Genomic DNA, 21,247 nt, shown 5'->3' with positions numbered 1-21,247 from the left:
GAATATTTCTGACTTGCATTTTTAATGAAGATAAAATGAAGCATTTAATACATGACGTAGATGAAGACATGAATGAAAGCAGTGAAAAGCTCAACAGTTCTCTCATTCTTCCTTTCAGTAAGGACTATGAGTTCTGTTCAAATGTTTATTTCTATTGTGGAAAGATGGGTTCAGGTAAGACATTTAACCTCATTCGTCATATACTCATAACAGAGCGTTTAGGAAACGACTCTTACTATGACCAAATCATTATATCAGCAACTTCAGACTCTATGGACTCAACAGCGAAAACATTTATGTCAAAAGTTCAAGCCTCTGTCGTTAAAGTTCCAGATAGCGAACTCATTGAATTTCTTCAACGTTACATTCGACGTAAGAGAAAATATTATGCTATTGTAGAGTTCATACAGTCAGGAATGCAAAAGACTTCAGAAGAGATGGAAAGAATTATTGACAAACACCACTTACGTCAATACTCAGGAGTTTACGATATGAAACGACTGACAAACTACATTCTATCAAAACTTTCAAAATACCCCTTCAAAAAGTATCCTTCAAACACTCTGCTCGTTTGTGACGACTTCGCCGGAAAAGGTTTAGTGTCAAAGCCTGACTCACCATTAGCTAACATCATTACTAAAGTCAGACATTACCACTTAACTGTAGCAATACTTATGCAAACATGGAGGTTTTTAGCTTTAAACATAAAACGTCTCATAACTGACTTCGTTATCTTTCAAGGTTTCTCACGCTATGATATTGAACTCATTTGGAAACAGTCAGGTATAACATTACCTTTTGAAGAAATTTGGGAAGCATATAAGTCTCTCATCTCTCCTCGTTCATACCTTGAGATTCATATCATGACTAATACCATTAAAGTCAAAAATATTCCATGGGAACGACCAACATTGTTTTAAAGTTTAACCTTCAATTGACTGATGGTAAACAAATTCCATGCATCTCTGTCGCCATTTCTGTTAATATTTTTGCTGTCATTCATATCATCCACTTCCCCATCCGTTAACTTTTGAGGATATGTGTTAGAATAGCTGTTCTTAAATGAAGGCTTTTCACCTTTGAGAGCATAAACTCTATAACTTTCTGCATACTTTATGTTTGAACCTCCTGAGCCATCATTGACATAAATTTTTATAGGTTTCCACCCTTTGTTCATATTCCTGCTTCTTCCCTTTGCTCTTTTGTTCAGTAGTTCTACATCTTTATACACAGCTCCTGTCTCAGTGAATTCAACAATATTTTCATTCGTTAGCTTTACATTCAAACCCTTGTCGAGTATATTGTTCATTTCATACATATAAAAGGTTTTTATTCTATATGAAATGAGAAGCAAATCCATCTTAGCTGGTGCCGTTAATGTTCCAATTGAACCAACATCAAATGTTGACTCACGAACGACAAACAATATTGTCATAAAGAACTATAGTTCAGAGTGTTTGAAAGAGCCAGAACCAGAGCTGAAATCCGTGAATTTAAACACAGCTTCAAACGCTAACGCTACATCAGATGTTAAGTTAGAGTATCCACCACTGGACCAAATTCTTTCAAGAGAAGCCAACGACAACCCTTACACAAATGTTCAAACAAATCCTTCAGATAACGTAGACCATTACCTTCTTCAGTTATACCAAATAATTTTACTCAAAGACGATAAGAAGCTTTTGACAAATCTTATAAGTAAGAACCAAATAATTCTAACAAAGGAGGACCTTGAAAATGTTATCTCACGAATAACAGGGAAACAATGTGTCATTGACTATCTCGACCCTGAAATCGAATGCTGTGGTCAAACGCCACCATTCATGAAAATAGGTAACATCCGCATCATTGAAATACCAGGTACTCCAGGAGTTGAGTTTAAGTATAAATATTCGAACGAGTATACAAAACTTTCAACAGAATATAAATTATGTTTGAAATATGTTTTAGTAAATTAAAGCAACTTATAGTATCTATCCAAAACTTCTTCAACAGTATCGAACTCATCTTCATAATGCAAACCTAATCTTATTGACTTGGTGCAGTTTTCACTAACACAATATAGCGCTTTGCGCTCGGCGCCTTTGACGCCTTTTTCTGTTCTCTTGACTGACATAACTAACTCATTTGTTTCATCAAACAGCAACAACCAAAGTTCATGACCTAATACATAACATTCATACTTTATATTTTTAGCTCTGAGTTCTCTTGTAAGCTGTTGCATTTAATATTTTCTAAAAAGTCAACTTCAACAGTCATTCGCACTGGTGCCTTCAGTTCTACAGGCTCGCCCTGAAAGTCAACAAGTCTGAATTGCATGTCTTTCAAATTATGAGGACTAATGCGAACCCATTTACCTAAATGAGTTGCTATGACAGGAACGTTTGGAATGAACATTGAATTGACTGCATAACAGAAGGATTATATTCTACTGAACCTTTACTATTAACTCCTGAAATACCTGTGACATTAGCTATTTTAGACTCAATGTACAAACAATTACCATAACATACGTATGGAACAGATTTCATCTCAATCGTTTTGTCAACACTTTTCAAAGGAAATGTCATATGGTATGCTCCCAAAGAATTGAACTCTATGACTCATTCTTGTATCTTAAACTCCTTCGCATAACTGAACTTCAAAACTCCTGCAATAAGTTTAACATTCATTAAGTTTTCTTCGTTCTCCTTGTTTATTGTAGTATTTATGAGCGCATTTAACACTCCAGCTAATGTTTCCATCTTATATTCTACATTATTGTGAAATCTTATTTCATGCTTCTTTCCATCTATTTCAAGCTCCATGAAATCTGTTTCATCTGTTATAACAAAAGCGATAGTATTGAAGTCAACACTCTGAAAGCAAGTGGCTTCATTCTGAAGACCTAAGTTTGTTTGTAGCTTTACTGTCCCGTATTCGTTTGGGTCTGTACTTTGCAAATAGAACAACATTTTATTCTCATTAAAATATGACTATTGCTGCATATGCGTATGAAACAAATGAAGCAAGAAGAGCACATGAACTAGTAAACGAAAACTCAACTTTAACCATTGAAGGCAATGATTTAGTCATTGACGATGGAAAAACTAAAAAAGTCATTGATTTCGATACTTTTAACACTTATGACCCATTCATTACAATAAGTAAAGTTCCTATCATAAATGATGGAACGGTGCAATATATAAATTCTACAGTAGATGCCTCATTAGTGAAAGTATTAAATGTTCTCATTGAATTGTTAAAGAGCTTTCGATTTGACGACAACATTAAATGCCTAAAGAATTTAGTCATGAATGAGAAACAAATTCTCGGCGTTGCTGGTAGCAGTAATGATGTACACCTTATGACATTAGAATATTATAACGAACATAAAGATGAACTGAAAGGAGAGAAGGGTGACACCGGACCACAAGGAATACAAGGACCTCAAGGAATACAAGGACCTCAAGGAATACAAGGAATACAAGGACCTCAAGGCGAAAACGGTTTGGATGGAAAGGATGGAAAGGATGGAAAAACTGCTAAATCATGGATATGGGACCTTATAAATACTGGTTTAACAGCTGCTTCATATGGAGTTCTTCAATACCAAATCGGAAAGATATGGGCGGTACTTGGTGAAGAAGCTTTAAATGACGTTAAAAATGCTTTGAACTTCATTTCAAATGGTTCGGATACTATTAAAACTTTATCTGGTTGGATGCAAGAAACAAGGAGTCAAATAGATACTGTAAGACGTATAGCAAACAATGCACGTACGGGATTGGATACTTTACGACAAGCACAAAATACACTAAAGGAAGCAAATGATATTCTTGGCTCAGTATCAGACATGCATGAAGATTGGCTTAAAGGTATTGACAAATCTTTAAAAAATCACAGTCAGTCTATTGCTGACTACAAGAAAAGTATAGATTTTTTACATAGTGCTATGGACGTACATGATGGAAGCATAAGGAACTTACTTAATGCTAACAATAACTTACCAGGAACTATTAAAGCATTTATAAAGTCCTTTGTAAAACCCGGTGCTCTAACATTTAGGTCTTTGAGAGCAAGAGCATTGAAGTCAAGAGATGCAGAAACTCCAACAGAAACTCCAGAAGGAACTGAAACAACAGAAACTCCAGAAGAACCACCAAAACCAACAGCTAATGAAATATTGTTCGAATATTTTCCAAGGTACTCTGTTCTCATTGCATACATTCAAGAAATACTTAAGAAAGCAGACTTGACTTTAGGAGATGATGAAAGTTCTGTATATCTTTCGTTCCAATTCCAAATAGCAGAACTTTTGAGACAGATATGCTTAATGTATGACAACATCTCTGATTTCACAAGATATGATGACGACCATGACCCCGAACACGGTGAAGAAGAAGTTTTACAAACATCCATTAAGACAGGAAAGGTTTTAACTCAAAGTCTCATTATTGACACCAAAGATGGCGAAGTGGACGTTCTTCAAGAGCTGAAGAAAAATACTTCTTCGGGAGGTGGTGGTAGGCATGAACTTGAAATAAATGAGATAGAAGAGAAATTAGCCGAAAAAGCAGATAAAGAACATAAACACAATATCTCCGATATAAATGAACTTCAAGCTACATTAAATAGTAAAGCGGACAAAAATGAACTTGACGCAACGAACAAAGTTTTGAAATCTCATAAACACAATATCTCCGATATAAATGAACTTCAAGCTACATTAAATAGTAAAGCGGACAAGAACCATGTTCATTATATAAGTTCTGATGAACAGATTATAACGGACTATCATGGATATTTAACACAGGGTGAAAAAGTGAATACGAAAAATGTTAATGAAAGAAGATATAAATTCATTCGTGCTAAAGGTTATGACATACACTGTACTGTACAGTATGACACAGGTATAGCACCACAATCATTTGGTTATAACGCTGAAATTTATGCTTCATACTTCTTTGTTAACGGTGTATTAGTTGAACCAAGATTTATGTTAAGAGTTAAGGCAAAAATAACGTTTGAAGATGCTATTAAAAGTAAAGCGGACAAAAATGAACTTGACGCAATGAACAAAGTTTTGAAATCTCATAAACACAACATCTCCGATATAAATGAACTTCAAACTTCTTTAGACAGTAAAGCTGACAAGAACCATACACATAAATCCTTCACTACTGTTAGAGCAGACGACATAATATTGAACTATGATTTGGGTTCAAGTGCACCTTTAGAGAATCCGAGTACAAGCGTAAAAGATACACTAAACTCCTTAAATAACAAATGTATGAATATCGAAGGTCATGTCAGAAACTTTGAAACACATGAACTACCAGCAATGTTAGACAGTAAAGCCGACAAAACTTATGTGGATACAGAACTAACAAAGAAATTTTCGAAACCAGATACAATGACATTTACAACAGAAATTATAAATGGTGAACCAGCAACTCCATTTGAATTTGTTAGAGGTCTTCAACCAGATACTTTTGAATTTTTCTTGGATAATTCTATTGAACTAACATTACATTATAAAAGTGGAACAAATGCAACATTTCATCCGGGAGATACATTCCAAATGGTATTTAATGACATAAGTTCTTTAGAATATGTTTATAGAGTTATGAGCATATATGATTTAATATATCCTATAGGAGCTGTTTATACGTCTATGAATCCAATAAATCCAAACACTTTATTTGGTGGTAGATGGTATGAAATAGTTGACAGTTTTCCATTCTACACTAATACGCAGTCAATGAAGATGGGAGGTTCAAAGAAAATAGGTATTGAAAACCTTCCTTCACATATGCATAGATTCAGTGGAAGAACATCTGTGGAAGGAAACCATTCACATTCAATAACAAAAAGAGGTTATACAAATCTTGCAGCGGGTTCGGATAGACAGGGAATGCATAGATATGATATCTCAATGACCCCAAAGATGTTAGCACAGGTATTTTCTGTGGAACTGCAGGAAATCATACACATGTTGTAGCTGGTATTACAGACCCAGCAGGTAATGGAAAAGATTATATGCCTCCTTATATAACAATGCACGCTTGGATACGAGTTGGTTAAAATCTTTAACTTTACATAAATGAGCTTGAAAGAAGTATTCGAACAACATCCATGGAGGTCTTTTAAGAAATTCAATGAAGCTGCAAAGAGTTCGGGATTTACTAACAGAGCTGAAGTGAAAAGGTTCTTTGACAAAAATGTTGTACATCAAACAAAAATAAATCCTTACGACTACTTTTTACCAATTTACTCCAACACTCCTGACGCATACCAATTTGACACTCTCATTCAAAGCAGAAAAGGAGGACATAAACCATTCCTCATCTTCATTAATGTTAACACTCGCAAAGCTTTTGCGTATATAATGAAAAATAAAGGAACTCGTGAAGTGTTAAGAGTTTTACAAAAGTTTGTAGCAGAACATAGCCCAAGTATTTTAACATCAGACCAAGACGGCATCAGCAATGAAATACTCAGCACAAATAACAGATTTCTCATTAAGCATAACATAACTCACTACACTACTGAAGACCATAACCATAACATACTCGGTATCATTAACCGCTTCATAAGGACTCTCAGAGATTTAAATCAAGAGCGAGACTTTACCGAAGAAACAATGAAACATTTCATCGAAGTTTACAATTCCTCAACACATTCTACAACAGGACATACACCAAATTCAATGACACAACAACAAGAAGAAAAGTATATACAAAAGAAACGAAGCCAAACACAAAATATCAGAAATTCAACACAATTTACCCTCATTCCTGGTACAAAAGTTCGTGTAGTTCTTGACGACAAACCGTTGACAAAGAAACGTTTAAGGTTAAGTCGAAATTATTATATCGTAGACTCTACGCAAGGTAATGGATATCTTATAAAAGCTGCTGACGACTCTATTGCGTTTTATCCTCGACATAAATTAGTTGAAAGTAGTAATGGCAAACTTGCTGAAACCATTGACGAAGCAAAGCGAGGAGTGGTTATTGAAATACTTGACTACAACATAAACGATGACACTTATAAAGTAAGATATGAAGGAGGCGTTGAAGATGTTATACCATCTAAGAACTTGAGAGAGTCAAAGCCAACACATCTGGGACCATTAGAGCGGGAGTACTGGAAAGACAAAAATATGCCAGAAAGAATAAGAAAATTCTTCTAAACTTTTTCATTAGATGTAAATCAGACATGAATGAGAACAGTCATGTATTATTAATGGTACCATTTATTTTTGTCATAAATTTACACCAAAAAATATATTTTAGGTGAAGAGGTGAGATGTCACCCGTTTTTTCACCTGTTTTCTCACCTCATGAATTTGTCATGATTTCATCGTAGAAAACTCATGAAAACAATTTATTTTTAAAACAATATATTTTTTTATTTTATTTGAAATGTACGCTGAGTTTGTTGGAGAAGACCGTTGGGAAACTTGTTTGTTAGATGAGAAATATGAAATTCACTGTTGTGAGTCATTTGAAGTCAGAAACAAAAAGACAAAAAGAGTTTTAAGCGAATGGGAGCGAAATGACGGATATGCTGATATGAAGATGGGTGGAAAACACTATCTTAAACATGTTGTCATTGCAACTCATTTTATACTGAATCCTAACAATTTACCTTTTGTAGACCATATAAACCATATAAGAAACGACAATAGACTTGAAACTTACGTTTGGGTCACTTATTCTGAAAACAATAAGAACAAAGGCAAATTTGGAGATATTATATTCGAATTTGTCGACGAACTAGAAGATGAAACAATTGAAATTACAGACTATGGCAAGCATACGTTTGAGTTTTACTACTATAGCGAAGAACAAGACTCTTTCTACTTTTATACCGGCGTAAACTATAGGAAATTACAAGTATATTTTACTAAGGCGGGCTATGCTTATGTAAACACTAGAGATACAGATGGAAAATACGTTCGAATACTTCTTAACAAATTCAAGAAGCTATATGGCATACCATTTTAAAACAATATATTTTTACATATATTAAATGCTTCAGGTTGAAAGAATACGGTGGAGCCAAAAGTGGCTCGACCTCAAAACAAACATTTTATGAGCTTACAAAGGGTGTTATGAATGAATTCAGCAACATACATCCTGACCTCGTTCATTTTGTTGCTAAATTCAGTAAAAATAATGTTTAGGTGAAGAGGTGAGATGTCACCCGTTTTTTCACCTGTTTTCTCACCTCATGAATTTTCATGAATTTTCCCGAAATAAAAAATAAAGTTAGTTTTATTTTTATTTATTTTTTATTTTGTATAAAAGATATGATTTCAACAATCGGCACAACAACAATTCAAGCCGCGAACGGCGGGACTCTGTCCACAACAACTTCACCAAACTCGTTAGTCATGAATCCTACGTCAATGTTAGTAGAGATGGAAAGCTTCATTCCTTCTTCATTTACTTTCGAAACAGAAATACAAAAAATTAAGCAGGAACTTTTAACAAGTAATTTAGACTGTAGTGCGAAAGATGAAACAAATGAACAGTATCTTTATGAAATGCAGGACATTATTGACCATTTGCCTAAACTACCTGAAATTCAGCATCAAAAACTAACTATTCCTGAATTCGACGAAATTGAAGTCAAAGCAACTGACTCAGTAGAAATAAAGAAGTTCATACGTAAAGTAAATTATGAATTCCTTGGTTTTCATTGCAACCATAAAGTTATGGACAAAGATTGCGATATGGTATATAAGAATGTTTCTGACATATATAAATCTGAAGAATTTAAGACCTACGACAACTTTGTTTCGTTAGTTGCAAAATGTGTTTGGGAAATAAGAGATAAAGAAAGAAGAGGCAAAGTATGGAACGAACAACTAAGACCCGCTATGTTTGAGATGAAGAGAGCAATTGACGCTTTAGTTGTTCTAGCAGGTCAAATTTCAATGTATAATGCAAAAATGAACCCACAATGTTCAAAATGTAAAGCAGCAATTAGGAAATATAACTACTCCGTCAAAGAGATAGAAAGAATGCGAAACGACTATGCTGACTTAAAGAAAGAAGTAGAGAAACCAGCAGAAGATAAAATGAACATGTTAGAATTTCTGAACAAAAACTATCCAACAGTAGAAGATTTCCTTCTATCTGACGTCAAGAAGAAGTATAAAGAGACCTTCGGTATTGTTAAAACATTCGATATCCTCAGCGAAGAAATAGAAGCTACAAAACTGTTTAGGATTTCAAATATACATCGTACAATTCATGTAAAACGTTTATAAAATAACTAGGGTGAGAAAACAGGTGAAAAAACGGGTGACATCTCACCTCTTCACCTAAATTATATTTTTGCTTTAATTAAATGCTTTCCGGAAACGTCGATGAAAATCATATGGACAAATTATATGAAAAAATTAATAATGATTACCCCTCATTAACCAGGGAAATGACGGATTCTATAGTTCGTAAATTCGATGAAATACAGGATATGTGGTTCGACAGATTCGACATGAACGATAAGGAAAAGAGAAAGAACGATAACAATTTACTTACTAAAAGAATCCTAAAATCTAAAATAGGTGAAGCTTCAACATTTAACACAGTACATAACTTTTACACCGCTGTTTATATTTTCAATAATTTATTTAACGATGAACGAGAAAGAAAAAGTATGTTTAACGGAAGAAATGAATATGATTTTATCCTTTGTGCTGTTCGGGATGTTGACATGAAACTAAAGAAAATATTCTTATTACAAGATGACACGGTTGAAGATGAAGTCAATGAGTTTTTAAATCGTGATTTAAATGAAATTGATGAAGTTATGACCGAATGTTATAAAAAGTTCAAGGGGTGAGAAAACAGGTGAAAAAACGGGTGACATCTCACCTCTTCACCTAAATTATATTTTTGGTCAAAGCTTCCACGAGAGAAAAGATTCCTCATTCGCTAAGGATTCCAAAAATGAAAAAATCGTTGATTTCGGCTGAGAAAAAACGGCAAAAACCCTTCTTCCACGGGAACAAAGAAATAAAGAAGAAATAAAGTAAATTTTTTATTTATTCCCGTGGAAATAGAGCACTTTTATGACACTTTTTATTCACGACAAACAAGACAAACAAAGAAAATAAGAAAATACGGCGCTGTCGCGGTTCGAACCACAGACCCTGACCCCTCCATAACACCACCTTAGACCACTGTGCTACGTAGCCTGTCGACATAAGATTTTATAAATTGCATATTTGACGTAAATTTATTTCCATCTAGCTTCCCACCGCATAAGATATTCATACGTGTTTGTAAGACATTCATTAAACTTCTTTTCTATTGCATCTAATCTTGCGTTATTTTTTTCAATAACTTGTCTGTATTCTTCATCATCTCCAGCAGTGTTTGGGTCTTCACGTTTAAAATATTCATTGTTAACCAATTTTTTATCTACAAATTTTATTAGTGTTTGATTCACTTCGTTATGATAACGGTCATATTCTTTCAATACGTAAGTGAAGACAAAATGCGTCGTACCTTCAATCTTAAAGCTTAAAGAACTTTCAACACAGTTTTGAGGGTCTGTCAGTGCGTCAATGAGATAGTATTCGAAGTCAGTCAATAATCTTTTTAAAGTCATTTCATACAGGATAAAATTTAATGTTGTGAAGAAATAGTGTTTATCTCAAAAAAAATAAAGTTAGTTTTTATTTTATTTATTTTTTTATCCTGTATGTAAAGACAGTAATGACAACATCAGAGAACACAACAACAGTTATAGTCCATGAAGTCATAAATGAAGAATATGAGTGGGTTCAGTTTAACAAACAACTCCGTCTCATTCGTTCGGTCAAAGACGACATGTACCAAATGCAAAGTATTTTGACAGCATGTTATGCTCCAGATACTAAGCTTCCTAAAGACTGGTTTAGGAACCAAAGCACACAAGAACTTTTGAGCGAAGCACAGCGAGACATATCTGTTTTTCAATAAGACATCTTAGAAAAAAATTGTAATTTGACTATTTCAATATCATAAACACATTTCTATTGTTATAAAAGTCTTAAGTGCTTGTGATCAGACAAATCTGTTTTTCAATAAGACATCTTAGAAAAAAAATTGTAATTTGACTATTTCAATATCATAAACACATTTCTATTGTTATAAAAGTCTTAAGTGCTTGTGATCAGACAAATCTGTTTTTCAATAAGACATCTTAGAAAAAAAATTGTAATTTGACTATTTCAATATCATAAACACATTTCTATTGTTATAAAAGTCTTAAGTGCTTGTGATCAGACAAATCTGTTTTTCAATAAGACATCTTAGAAAAAAAATTGTAATTTGACTATTTCAATATCATAAACACATTTCTATTGTTATAAAAGTCTTAAGTGCTTGTGATCAGACAAATCTGTTTTTCAATAAGACATCTTAGAAAAAAAATTGTAATTTGACTATTTCAATATCATAAACACATTTCTATTGTTATAAAAGTCTTAAGTGCTTGTGATCAGACAAATCTGTTTTTCAATAAGACATCTTAGAAAAAAAATTGTAATTTGACTATTTCAATATCATAAACACATTTCTATTGTTATAAAAGTCTTAAGTGCTTGTGATCAGACAAATCTGTTTTTCAATAAGACATTCTGATTCAAAACTTTAAATTATATCTCTACCTTATATCAATATCTCTTTTACATATAATATTAAAGCAAACAATGCCTTCCCTACTTAATTTTACTATTTTATTTTCAATTAATTTCATATTCTTTTATCTTTCACCTTTCTCAATATTTCTAAACGCAACTTCACAGTACATTACATTTAACCACCACTTTCTTTTTATCATAAATTTATTTTTTTAATCTTTATCTTTTTATTTCTTTATTATTTTCTTCTTCATCTAATATCTTATTTCATCTTTCACCATTTTTTAATATTACCTATTGTTAACTCTTTATAATAATCTCATTCTGCAATTTTCATAAATACATTTTCATATAAAATCTTCTCAATTCATTTCAAACACATTCAAAAATAAATTGTGAAATATTAATATACTATATAAAACTAATATTTTATAATTTATTATTTTTTTGAATACTTCTCAGTTTTTTCTTATTCAATTTTTACTAAATAATTTCTCATTTTCTTTTTATTCTTATTCATTCTACATGCTGTTACTAGTTTACATATCATTAGCCGAAAAAATAATCATATAACAATCTTACCACATGTTAAATTTTTGATACATATGATTATTTTGAAATTTAAGAAATCGATTTCAAACATTCTAATAATGTCATAATGCAATCAGACAAATCCCAATTATTATAAACACTATAACATCGATTTTGACTTTAATTTTGAAATCGATAAAATATCTAGAAGATAAAAACTCATATATTTTGAGTGTAAACCTATTCAATTGTATTTTACTAAAGGATATAGATTCATTCACGAACTTAAATAAGTGTTCACTACATTAAATTCTCATTATTTAAAATCTGATTATTTGGCTTGCTATTGTTATAAAAGTCTTAAGTGCTTGTGATCAGACAAATCTGTTTTTCAATAAGACATCTTAGAAAAAAATTGTAATTTGACTATTTCAATATCATAAACACATTTCTATTGTTATAAAAGTCTTAAGTGCTTGTGATCAGACAAATCTGTTTTTCAATAAGACATCTTAGAAAAAAAAATTGTAATTTGACTATTTCAATATCATAAACACATTTCTATTGTTATAAAAGTCTTAAGTGCTTGTGATCAGACAAATCTGTTTTTCAATAAGACATCTTAGAAAAAAAATTGTAATTTGACTATTTCAATATCATAAACACATTTCTATTGTTATAAAAGTCTTAAGTGCTTGTGATCAGACAAATCTGTTTTTCAATAAGACATCTTAGAAAAAAAATTGTAATTTGACTATTTCAATATCATAAACACATTTCTATTGTTATAAAAGTCTTAAGTGCTTGTGATCAGACAAATCTGTTTTTCAATAAGACATCTTAGAAAAAAAATTGTAATTTGACTATTTCAATATCATAAACACATTTCTATTGTTATAAAAGTCTTAAGTGCTTGTGATCAGCATCAGATATGAGTTTGGCAAGAAATAAATATGACTTTGTATAGCGATTATGATGCGGAATGATATCTAAAATGTCTATAATAACATTTTCGGAGAGATATTTCTTTGAATCAATCAATTCTGTTTTGTTCATTCTTCTTCTTTTTCCGTTTTCAGCTGATACAATGCAAGATATGAATCAATATAGTATTTGTAAGTACTTCGTAATTTGTTGTATTCTTTTTAATGAACGTCATGGTCCGACATCATTAATTTTTAAAAAAGACACATTTACATTTTACCATATGAAATACTCTTAAATTCATTAGAAGAAAAAAAAATACTATGTTACACATGTAGAAAACAATGACCATAAAGATTTCGGATATAATTTATTTCCAATCATTCCAAATCAATTGATTTTTTGAATGTAGATAAATGAATATATTTAATTAATATATTGATTTGAATTTTCTAGGATATATTGGTAAAAAAGGGGGTTGGCGTCCTAAGGCGTCCTAGTGTAAATTTCTCAAAATTGTGATATTTACATCACATTTTTGAGAGGTTTATGGGCGTCCTAAGGGAAAATTGAATAGCTAGGGCGTCCCGAATTTTCATTCTAAGATTTTATACTTAATTATGATGCATAATACAAAGAGCTTGACAAGATTTCAATAAAATCATTTAAGGGCGAACTTACCACTTTCTGACATGCATTGAAAAAAAAATCAATATATCTTTATTTTAATGCCAGTAAAGTATAGCAGTCATATTAGGTACTACGTAGTGATTTATATTTACTTTCTCCTCATCAAAAATATTAACTTTTGACTTTAGAATATTGAGATAGAAAGCTTGGGTGTCAAAAAAATTGAGAGAATGTCAGAAAGTGGTAAATGCACCCTTAAGGCTGCACTTACGGCCATCTGACTTTCAGTCAAATTTTTGACAACTGATGTGAAGCGTCATTGAAAATTAACCTTAAATATCTGAATTGAAGGCCATGTCATAGGGGCGTAAATGCGCCCTTAAAAAATTCTTCAAAATAAATAATATACTTTATAATCATACAAAAATTTATAAAAATAATCTATTGATTAACCCAAACAAACGAATTATCCTTTTGTTCGGCAAGTAAATCGACACTTTCTTCGTAAGTAATGTTAGGAGCTGAATCATGGTTAGTTGTATTAAATATCCAGTTTATCATCTTCAAATCCAACTCATTCGCTTTGTTGTCAGCGAGAATTGCGATCCATTTTGTATCTTTGCATCTTTTAGCGCATTCTTCATGTATCTTTGCTCTGAAACAGTCAACAAACATTTCTGCAAACTGTTCTGACCTTATCGAACCATCTTCTTCTGCAAATAAAATATTAATTACGAAATCTTTGACTTTTATGAGATCTTGCTTATAAAGGAATGGTTCATTATCAGATAGAAGCCTAAGAAATGCTTGTGCCATCTTACCATTTGGAATTTTGTGAGAAATCTTTTCAAATTCCAAGTTTAAATAAAAAGCATAAGCAATTTGATACATCTGTTCTTTTGTACCACCAAATGTCAAACTGTTGATCTTAAAATTAACAGGACATTTCGAATGTATCTCGATTTTGAAATCTGGAATGGAAATCAAGGCTTTTGGATCTTTTTCGCCAATTATTTCCATTATGTAATTGCAGATCTGGTCTTTTTCTAGGAAAAGCAGCTGGAAAAGCTTTTCTGAATCTTTTAATAAGAAATTTGCAATTGTAGAATGGTTATTCCTAAAGCAGCCGTAGATAAAGTCATATTTAATGTTATCCGCGTCGTTTAGTAACGAAAAGATGCTGATCAGGTCTTCTATTGATTGAATAGAATTTTTTGTTCGGTGAGTCAAGGCAGCTTTGACTATTTTCGAGTCATACTGCGAGAAGTCAACACCTGTAATGAGATTCTTGTTCGCAAGTATCTTTCCATCCTTGCATTTTACAATAGAAAGATCTCTCATCAAAGCTAAGTCATATTCTATAGTAGAAACGGGTAAACTATCCGCGGAGATGTTAATTATGATTTTTTCTTTGTTCTTAAGACTTTGGATAATTAAGGGATAGTCTCTCAAATTTGATAAAAGTGACAAGTTAATGATCGTTGCTATTTTGTCCATATTTTCATTTAATGTATGGTAGAGGACGATTTTGAAGAGTGCGCATTCTTTGTCATCAGCTAAAACATTACTTTCATCGGTCATGCTACATAACGCGATGACTTTATCTACGGATAATTTCGAAAAACACTGTACAAGCTCAAGCCACATCAATCTGTAGAACTTATACTGCCACAAGAGCTTTATGAACTTCATAAGCTCTATGAAAATGAACTCTCTATCGGTTTCTTCGATCCAATCTGTATAAGCAAAAATAAAAAGGTCTCTGACGAAACAGAGAGGCAAATCAGTTAGAGCATCTGACCATTTTTCGTATCTTGCTACTAATACTTTCTTTTCTGCTACTAAATTCTCATAAAATACGTAATCATTGAAATTTAAGACAGTTTTCTTCTGTAAATTCAAGAAATAGTTGTAGCCACGTTCGGAACTGTCTCTCTTATCATTATTGTCTCCTTCCAGGTGAGAATTGATTACTTCCTGGAATTTTTGAAATTCTGGTATAATTGGCTGCGAATCAAGGATATAATTCTTCGGACACTTGACTAAGTCAAATGTTTCGTGTGCGAAGAGATGAGTTTTCTTGATTTTGATGAGTTTTTTGTTGTAATTTACGCATTTTTTGTTATGATCGGTAAAATAAATAAATACTCTATCTTGTATAATTGTGCTATATGCTGTCTGCGGAACTGTCAAAGAGAACTTATATTGAGTAAATTCGTCGGTCATAACATTATAAGCTGTCCAAGCTAAAGGAGAGCTATTAAACTTCTTCTTCGGAGTAATATTAATGGTAGAAAGCATCGAGAGATAGAAATCATGAACAGATCCTGGAGTAATAAACAAATAATGATCTAAAAGCAAAGATTCGCAAATAAAGATCTTAGAACCACTAATCGGAACTTGGAAAATATCTGGGATGGGTATGCTTTCCCATTTAAGGTAATCTGGGTTAGATGTATCAATATCCCAGATACAATTAGCGACATCCTGGCCACTAAGTATGTAAATATGTCCGTTTAAGAAAGCTACGGATCTTTCGTGTAAATCTCGGTTTTGAATTGGATATAATGTCCATTTCGAAGTTTTCATGTCCCAGCTCCAGATTTCGGATAGTTTTACTAATCCTTCTGAGATATCTCCGTATTTGGTCATGCCTTCGCCACCAATTAGCCACATCTTTTCATTATTTTGATCCCAACAAGCTCCTGCGAAAATTCGAGCGCATGGCCATTGTTCTGTTGACGAATCTGACTGAGTAATCTTAGCTGGTGTTGATGATGCCGTATTCTTAAAGTGTTTCGTTCCTAAAACAACACCATCAGAATCCCAAGTATGAATTGTGAGATAATTATTGAATTCTACTTTAAATGATGTGTTGTCGTCATTGGGAACTTTATACGCTCCTCCAAAGGTTATTGTAGTTTGTCCATTTTTTATGGAAATTAAAGTAGCTCCAATAAGATTTGTGTACTTGACGTAGTCACTTTTCGTTTTTATTTCGTTTTCTACAAACTTTATCCAATGTACGTTGCCTGATTTTGGAGAATCTTTAAAATCTTTAGATTTTCCTCGTTGGGTAAGGGAATTAATATCACGGTAACCACCAATGATATGTTATACAGATAGTATTCATTATAACATTTTGAACATGTTATCGATGAATTACATATGGAGCATCCGGTTGGGCATTGATAAATCGTGTCAATGGTTATTTTTCCATGGTCAGTATTATTTGTTTGATTTCCATCTATGATCTGAGGCTCTTCAATGTATTCGAAACTTTCATTTAATAGAGATGAATTGAAAAGCGGCAAATAAGAAGTAGTTCCTCCTCTTCCTTGACAGTCAGAATGAGATTTATATGCCCAATTTCCGCCAATTCCACCATACCAACCAGCACCACCAGCACCTGGAATAGATATGGATTACTTAAGACTCCTTGAAAATTATTTTCATCGTCGATTATATTTTCCTTTTCGAGGATTCTGTCATTATCCAGTATTTTGACTGTATAATTTTGGCCACCACCATCTGATCCTTTGGTTCCATGATACCCACCTGCACCAGCTCCAACGGCAACAAAAATTGTATTTTCAAAACTCATATATGTAAGTCCACCACCACCACCGGAAGCATCATTACCATCAGGGATATCTTCACCACTGCTTCCTCCATATGGATATCCACCACGATGAAAATTTAATGTGCAATTATTATGCGGAGGTGTTTCACCGAGAGTAACATTAATCGACGGAGTTTTTTTGAAACGAATTCTGCATCTAAATCGAGCTCCATTGCCTCCTTCAGATGCATTTAATCCATCATCACAACCTTGGCCTCCTGCAGCTCCATCAAGAATAATATCATAGACACCAGCTTGGAAGGTATGAGTAATGTTAATAAATTCGATCATAATTGATGCAAATAGCATTATGTTATTTGAAATCCTTGTAATTTATTTAGGTATTTTTATAGAATAATGGAGTCAAATAATTTGCAACCAGAATTGTCGACTTTGATAATATTAAGAAATGGCAAAATTTGTCTTATCTCAATTATAATTTTTCAGTTAAGATTTATTTATTATTTGATTTTAATCGAAATTGTATTTTTTCTTTGCGATTGGTTTTTGATATCGCTCTCAATTAATATTTGAATAGGTTACAAAATATTCAGAGAAATTTGCAAGAAATAAAATTTATAACCATGAAATTGAAATTCTCGGGTATAGGATTATTTTTGATTCAAATGCTGTTCATATGCAAAAATAATCATATGCCTGAGGATCACACTTTTCTGACATTTTTGGTCGCTTCGCTCCCTTGACAAAACGTCGGAAAAGTGTAAATTTTGACAAATTGATAAACAAACGATTATCCGACAATATTTCTTTCTGATCTTATTTTTATTTTTGCAACAGAATTGGTATGTCCTTAAAAGCAAGTTAAATGCATCATCTTGAATTTCATTCTAGCTTTTATTATGTTTCTGAATTAATTATTATAATGCAATAATAAGAGGTGTCGAACCATATTTTATAAAAAGTTACAATTTCATTTAAAATAAATTATAAAAAACATTATTTTAATTTACACTTCGAATGAATCTAAAATAGACTGAGCGTATTTCTTCACTCTTGGGTCTTTTGCTTTCGTGAATGGTTGAATTGATTTCTGTGCTCCATTCTTCACCAAATAAGTTCTTGCTTGTTTAAACTGACAAAAAACAGCAATTTGCAGCAAAACTTTCCCTCCTGTTTCATCACCGTAAGAGAGAGCTTTAACCATCAAATCAAGAGCTCCTGCTTGTATCATTTGGTCCAAAACTGAAGCTTTCTTTCTGACAATGTTTCCAAGAACTCCGGCAGCGTTTTCAACAGTCCTAGAGTCAGTGGACTGAAGCAATTCGATGGGAGCGGATATGTCTTTGATGGCGAATTCAACGGCTGAAGTGTTTTTGGTCAGTAAATTTCCAAGTGCAAATGCGGCTTGGCGTTGTGCGGATTGGTTCTCATCGCGTAAATGCGTGACAATATATGGTGTCAGAGCGTTAACTACGTCCTCTTCAAGGGCTTGTCTCCGAGTGAAATTTCCAATGAAACTCAAAGCAGCGGTTCTGATCTGAACTGCTTCGGATTGGAGTGCGCGCTCGGCTAATACCATCACGCCGGCCTCTAAAAGAGAGGGAATGAACGCATCTGATAATCTTGAAAAATGAGCTGCGACCATTAGCGAAGTTTCGGCCGCGGAATCCAAGGCAAATAATGTTTGGAGTAGGGTGGGAGCAGTATTGAGTAAGGTTTCCGTTGGTTCTCGGAAAGATAATAAAACTTGGGTCCAAGCGTACATAACTTGCGGTGGAATTTGCGGGCCCATCTCGGATATCAAGCCGCTGACCACTGTAAGGTATTTGTTTTCGGTCAAAACTGTAATTAAATCTTTGACATTTTCTGGTTCGGCCAAAACGCTTGTTATGTATTCAGAAATAACAGTAGCGTTACTTGGTGATGTAAATAATCCAAGTAATGATGGTAAAATTGGGCAAACAATTGAAAATGGCAAAGTAAATATGGTTGATAACAAAGCTGGTTGATGGATTGGCAAAAGAGAGGTAATTCCGACGATACATTGCTGTAATAACTTCTCTTTCATAGGGATATGTGCGAAAGGAGAAGATAAAATTGAGACATAAGATAAAATCTCGGTATCTGTCTCCGGCATCTTCGAACCTATATCCATTAACGTGTATAGTCTGTTCTCTATGCCTTCTTTTCCGCAGAAAATGCCGTCGACGAACTGTTGCATGTTGGATAAACTTTGTCTGACGGAGAATTTCGACTGGAAGTCCGAAATTTGGGCAAGTAAGTTAATGGAAACGGCAATGAATGAGATGGCGCTCGAGAAAACGCAGAAAGAACTTACATTATCTATTTCACCATTAACTATTTCGAAAAGTGAGTCAACAAATGGCGAAATCGGTTGTATATATTTAATTAAACCGTTGTTCTTGTCAATAACTTTTGTCAAAATGCAAAATGCAGCAGATTTTACCGCCATTGAAGGATGGTGGATAACTGCGCTTGTTGCAATAGGTAGAAACTGTGGTGCGAAGTCACCTGTAAGAGAATTGAGGAGGATTTCGGATGCTTGAGTAAGATATGCAAGAAATACGTAAGTTCTTTCAACAGCGTCAACATCTGGAGCGAAAAGGAAACTGAGGAGACGATCTCTGAGTTTTTCGCTACGTTCTTGGTTCAATTGTAAGTCTGTAATTGGAGGATCTGAATAATTTATTGCTGCAGCTGCATAAGGCACTGAAAGTAGGTTCGTAAAGAAGTTTACAGCACATATTGGCATTTCATTCATACCAAATACTTGTAAACCGACTGAAAACGGATTAATAAATTTATCTTTGTCTGCAGCGAGAAGTTCTGTAGCACACATAAGAGCTTCTTCAAGAACAATTGGTTTCGAAATGAATTCTTTGAAGTGGAATGAGAAAGAAGCTGCCAATGGAGAATCTCCCCCAACATGTAAATCTCTGAGGTATTTAACGGCTGCCAAAAGCTCTTCTGGTGATCTAACCGATGGGTTAACGAAGATGGACTGGAAATCAGGAAGCTTCGACTTTGGTGGATTGAATGGAATCGGAGCCGACGGAGAAAGTGACTCTGTAATGGCTTCTTCGAATTGTTTCGACTTGAACTGGTAAACGTGATCATCGAAATCTTGTAATTTTACGTCTGCGATGAATGGATGTTGAAGTAATTCTTCACATGAAACTCTTTGAGCAGGATCCTTCTGAAGCATCTTCAGTAAAAATCCTTTGAAGTTCTCGGAAATCGGACCGGGCCATTGGATAGGATCATTAACAATCATTTGAATTAATTTATAAATAGAATTTGTAAAGAAAGGAGGTTGACCGTAAAATAACTCGTAAAGAATGATACCAAGTGACCAAACATCAATCTTTTCATCGTACCTTTGTTCTTGGACAAGTTCTGGTGCCATATAAAGTGGTGTGCCTTTAATGGAGTTTAAAAACAATGTTGTACTTGATAATGCACGTGCAAAGCCAAAATCGCATAATTTAAGAGCGCCTTTATTTGTAATAAGAATATTTTGTGGTTTCATATCGCGATGAATGATTTTATTTTTATGTAAATAGGCTAAAGCGGATGTTAACTGTGCAGCAACTGTCTTTAACACATCTTCCGGCAATGTTTGGTTATCGTCGATGATTTGGAACAAATCTCCACGCGCAAGCTCTGAAACTACGTTGAAATCAGTATCTGATTCAAACATATCAAGCATGCGCATGATGTGTGGATGATTTACTTTCTTCAAAATATTGATTTCTCGCTTGAATGAAGTCAAATCATCTTTAGATTGTCCCAATTTATTAATCATTTTAATGGCAACAAGACGGCCGGTAAATTTTCTTCTTGCTTTGTACACACGGCCAAAAGAACCCTCACCAATTTGCTGGATGAGGTGGTAATTCTCCATGTTTATTGAAAACGGTTTTTTTGTTTCA

The 21,247-nt window shown here is 33.4% G+C and overlaps 7 protein-coding genes and 1 pseudogene across 8 annotated transcripts, besides 6 other annotated features; 5 read left to right on the top strand and 3 right to left on the bottom strand.

Annotated features, from left to right (window-relative positions):
* Window positions 1-10,949: part of a mobile genetic element that runs on past the window's edge.
* On the top strand, window positions 466-917 carry TVAGG3_1013020 (annotated as a pseudogene). Its single transcript has one exon. A coding segment is annotated over exon 1 (452 nt).
* TVAGG3_1013010 (uncharacterized protein) lies at window positions 1,470-1,958 on the top strand (the record flags this gene model as incomplete). Its single annotated transcript, XM_051254588.1, has 1 exon — window positions 1,470-1,958. A coding segment is annotated over one exon (489 nt), but the record flags the coding sequence as incomplete, so codon positions are not given.
* TVAGG3_1013000 (integrase core domain containing protein family) lies at window positions 6,086-7,177 on the top strand (the record flags this gene model as incomplete). Its single annotated transcript, XM_051254587.1, has 1 exon — window positions 6,086-7,177. The coding sequence occupies one exon, from the start codon at window positions 6,086-6,088 to the stop codon at window positions 7,175-7,177; it is 1,092 nt and encodes a 363-aa protein (XP_051080161.1).
* TVAGG3_1012990 (organellar and viral DNA polymerase type B) lies at window positions 8,300-9,265 on the top strand (the record flags this gene model as incomplete). The annotated part of the gene is made up of 1 exon (XM_001579540.1): window positions 8,300-9,265. The coding sequence occupies one exon, from the start codon at window positions 8,300-8,302 to the stop codon at window positions 9,263-9,265; it is 966 nt and encodes a 321-aa protein (XP_001579590.1).
* On the top strand, window positions 9,430-9,840 carry TVAGG3_1012980 (uncharacterized protein; the record flags this gene model as incomplete). Its single annotated transcript, XM_001579539.1, has 1 exon — window positions 9,430-9,840. One exon carries the CDS (start codon window positions 9,430-9,432, stop codon window positions 9,838-9,840), a length of 411 nt encoding a protein of 136 aa, XP_001579589.1.
* Window positions 10,943-11,622: a mobile genetic element.
* Window positions 11,623-12,497: 875 nt separating this feature from the next.
* Window positions 12,498-13,080: a mobile genetic element.
* A 465-nt stretch (window positions 13,081-13,545) lies between these two features.
* Window positions 13,546-13,690: a mobile genetic element.
* A 56-nt stretch (window positions 13,691-13,746) lies between these two features.
* Window positions 13,747-13,775: a mobile genetic element.
* Window positions 13,776-13,966: 191 nt separating this feature from the next.
* Window positions 13,967-14,093: a mobile genetic element.
* Window positions 14,094-14,152: 59 nt separating this feature from the next.
* Window positions 14,153-16,387, bottom strand: TVAGG3_1012910 (galactose oxidase, central domain-containing protein; the record flags this gene model as incomplete). Its single annotated transcript, XM_001579537.2, has 1 exon — window positions 14,153-16,387. The coding sequence occupies one exon, from the start codon at window positions 16,385-16,387 to the stop codon at window positions 14,153-14,155; it is 2,235 nt and encodes a 744-aa protein (XP_001579587.2).
* Window positions 16,388-16,997: 610 nt separating this feature from the next.
* Window positions 16,998-17,624, bottom strand: TVAGG3_1012900 (serine-type endopeptidase protein; the record flags this gene model as incomplete). The annotated part of the gene is made up of 1 exon (XM_001579536.1): window positions 16,998-17,624. One exon carries the CDS (start codon window positions 17,622-17,624, stop codon window positions 16,998-17,000), a length of 627 nt encoding a protein of 208 aa, XP_001579586.1.
* Window positions 17,625-18,217: 593 nt separating this feature from the next.
* Window positions 18,218-21,230, bottom strand: TVAGG3_1012890 (protein kinase related family; the record flags this gene model as incomplete). The annotated part of the gene is made up of 1 exon (XM_001579535.1): window positions 18,301-21,219. The coding sequence occupies one exon, from the start codon at window positions 21,217-21,219 to the stop codon at window positions 18,301-18,303; it is 2,919 nt and encodes a 972-aa protein (XP_001579585.1).
* Window positions 21,231-21,247: the final 17 nt, after the last annotated feature.

Source organism: Trichomonas vaginalis, chromosome I (assembly GCF_026262505.1).
Source record: "Trichomonas vaginalis G3 chromosome I, whole genome shotgun sequence".
Classification (NCBI taxonomy): domain Eukaryota; phylum Parabasalia; order Trichomonadida; family Trichomonadidae; genus Trichomonas; species Trichomonas vaginalis.
Note: the sequence above shows the minus strand (reverse complement) of the source record. Positions and strands in the feature narration are given on the sequence as shown.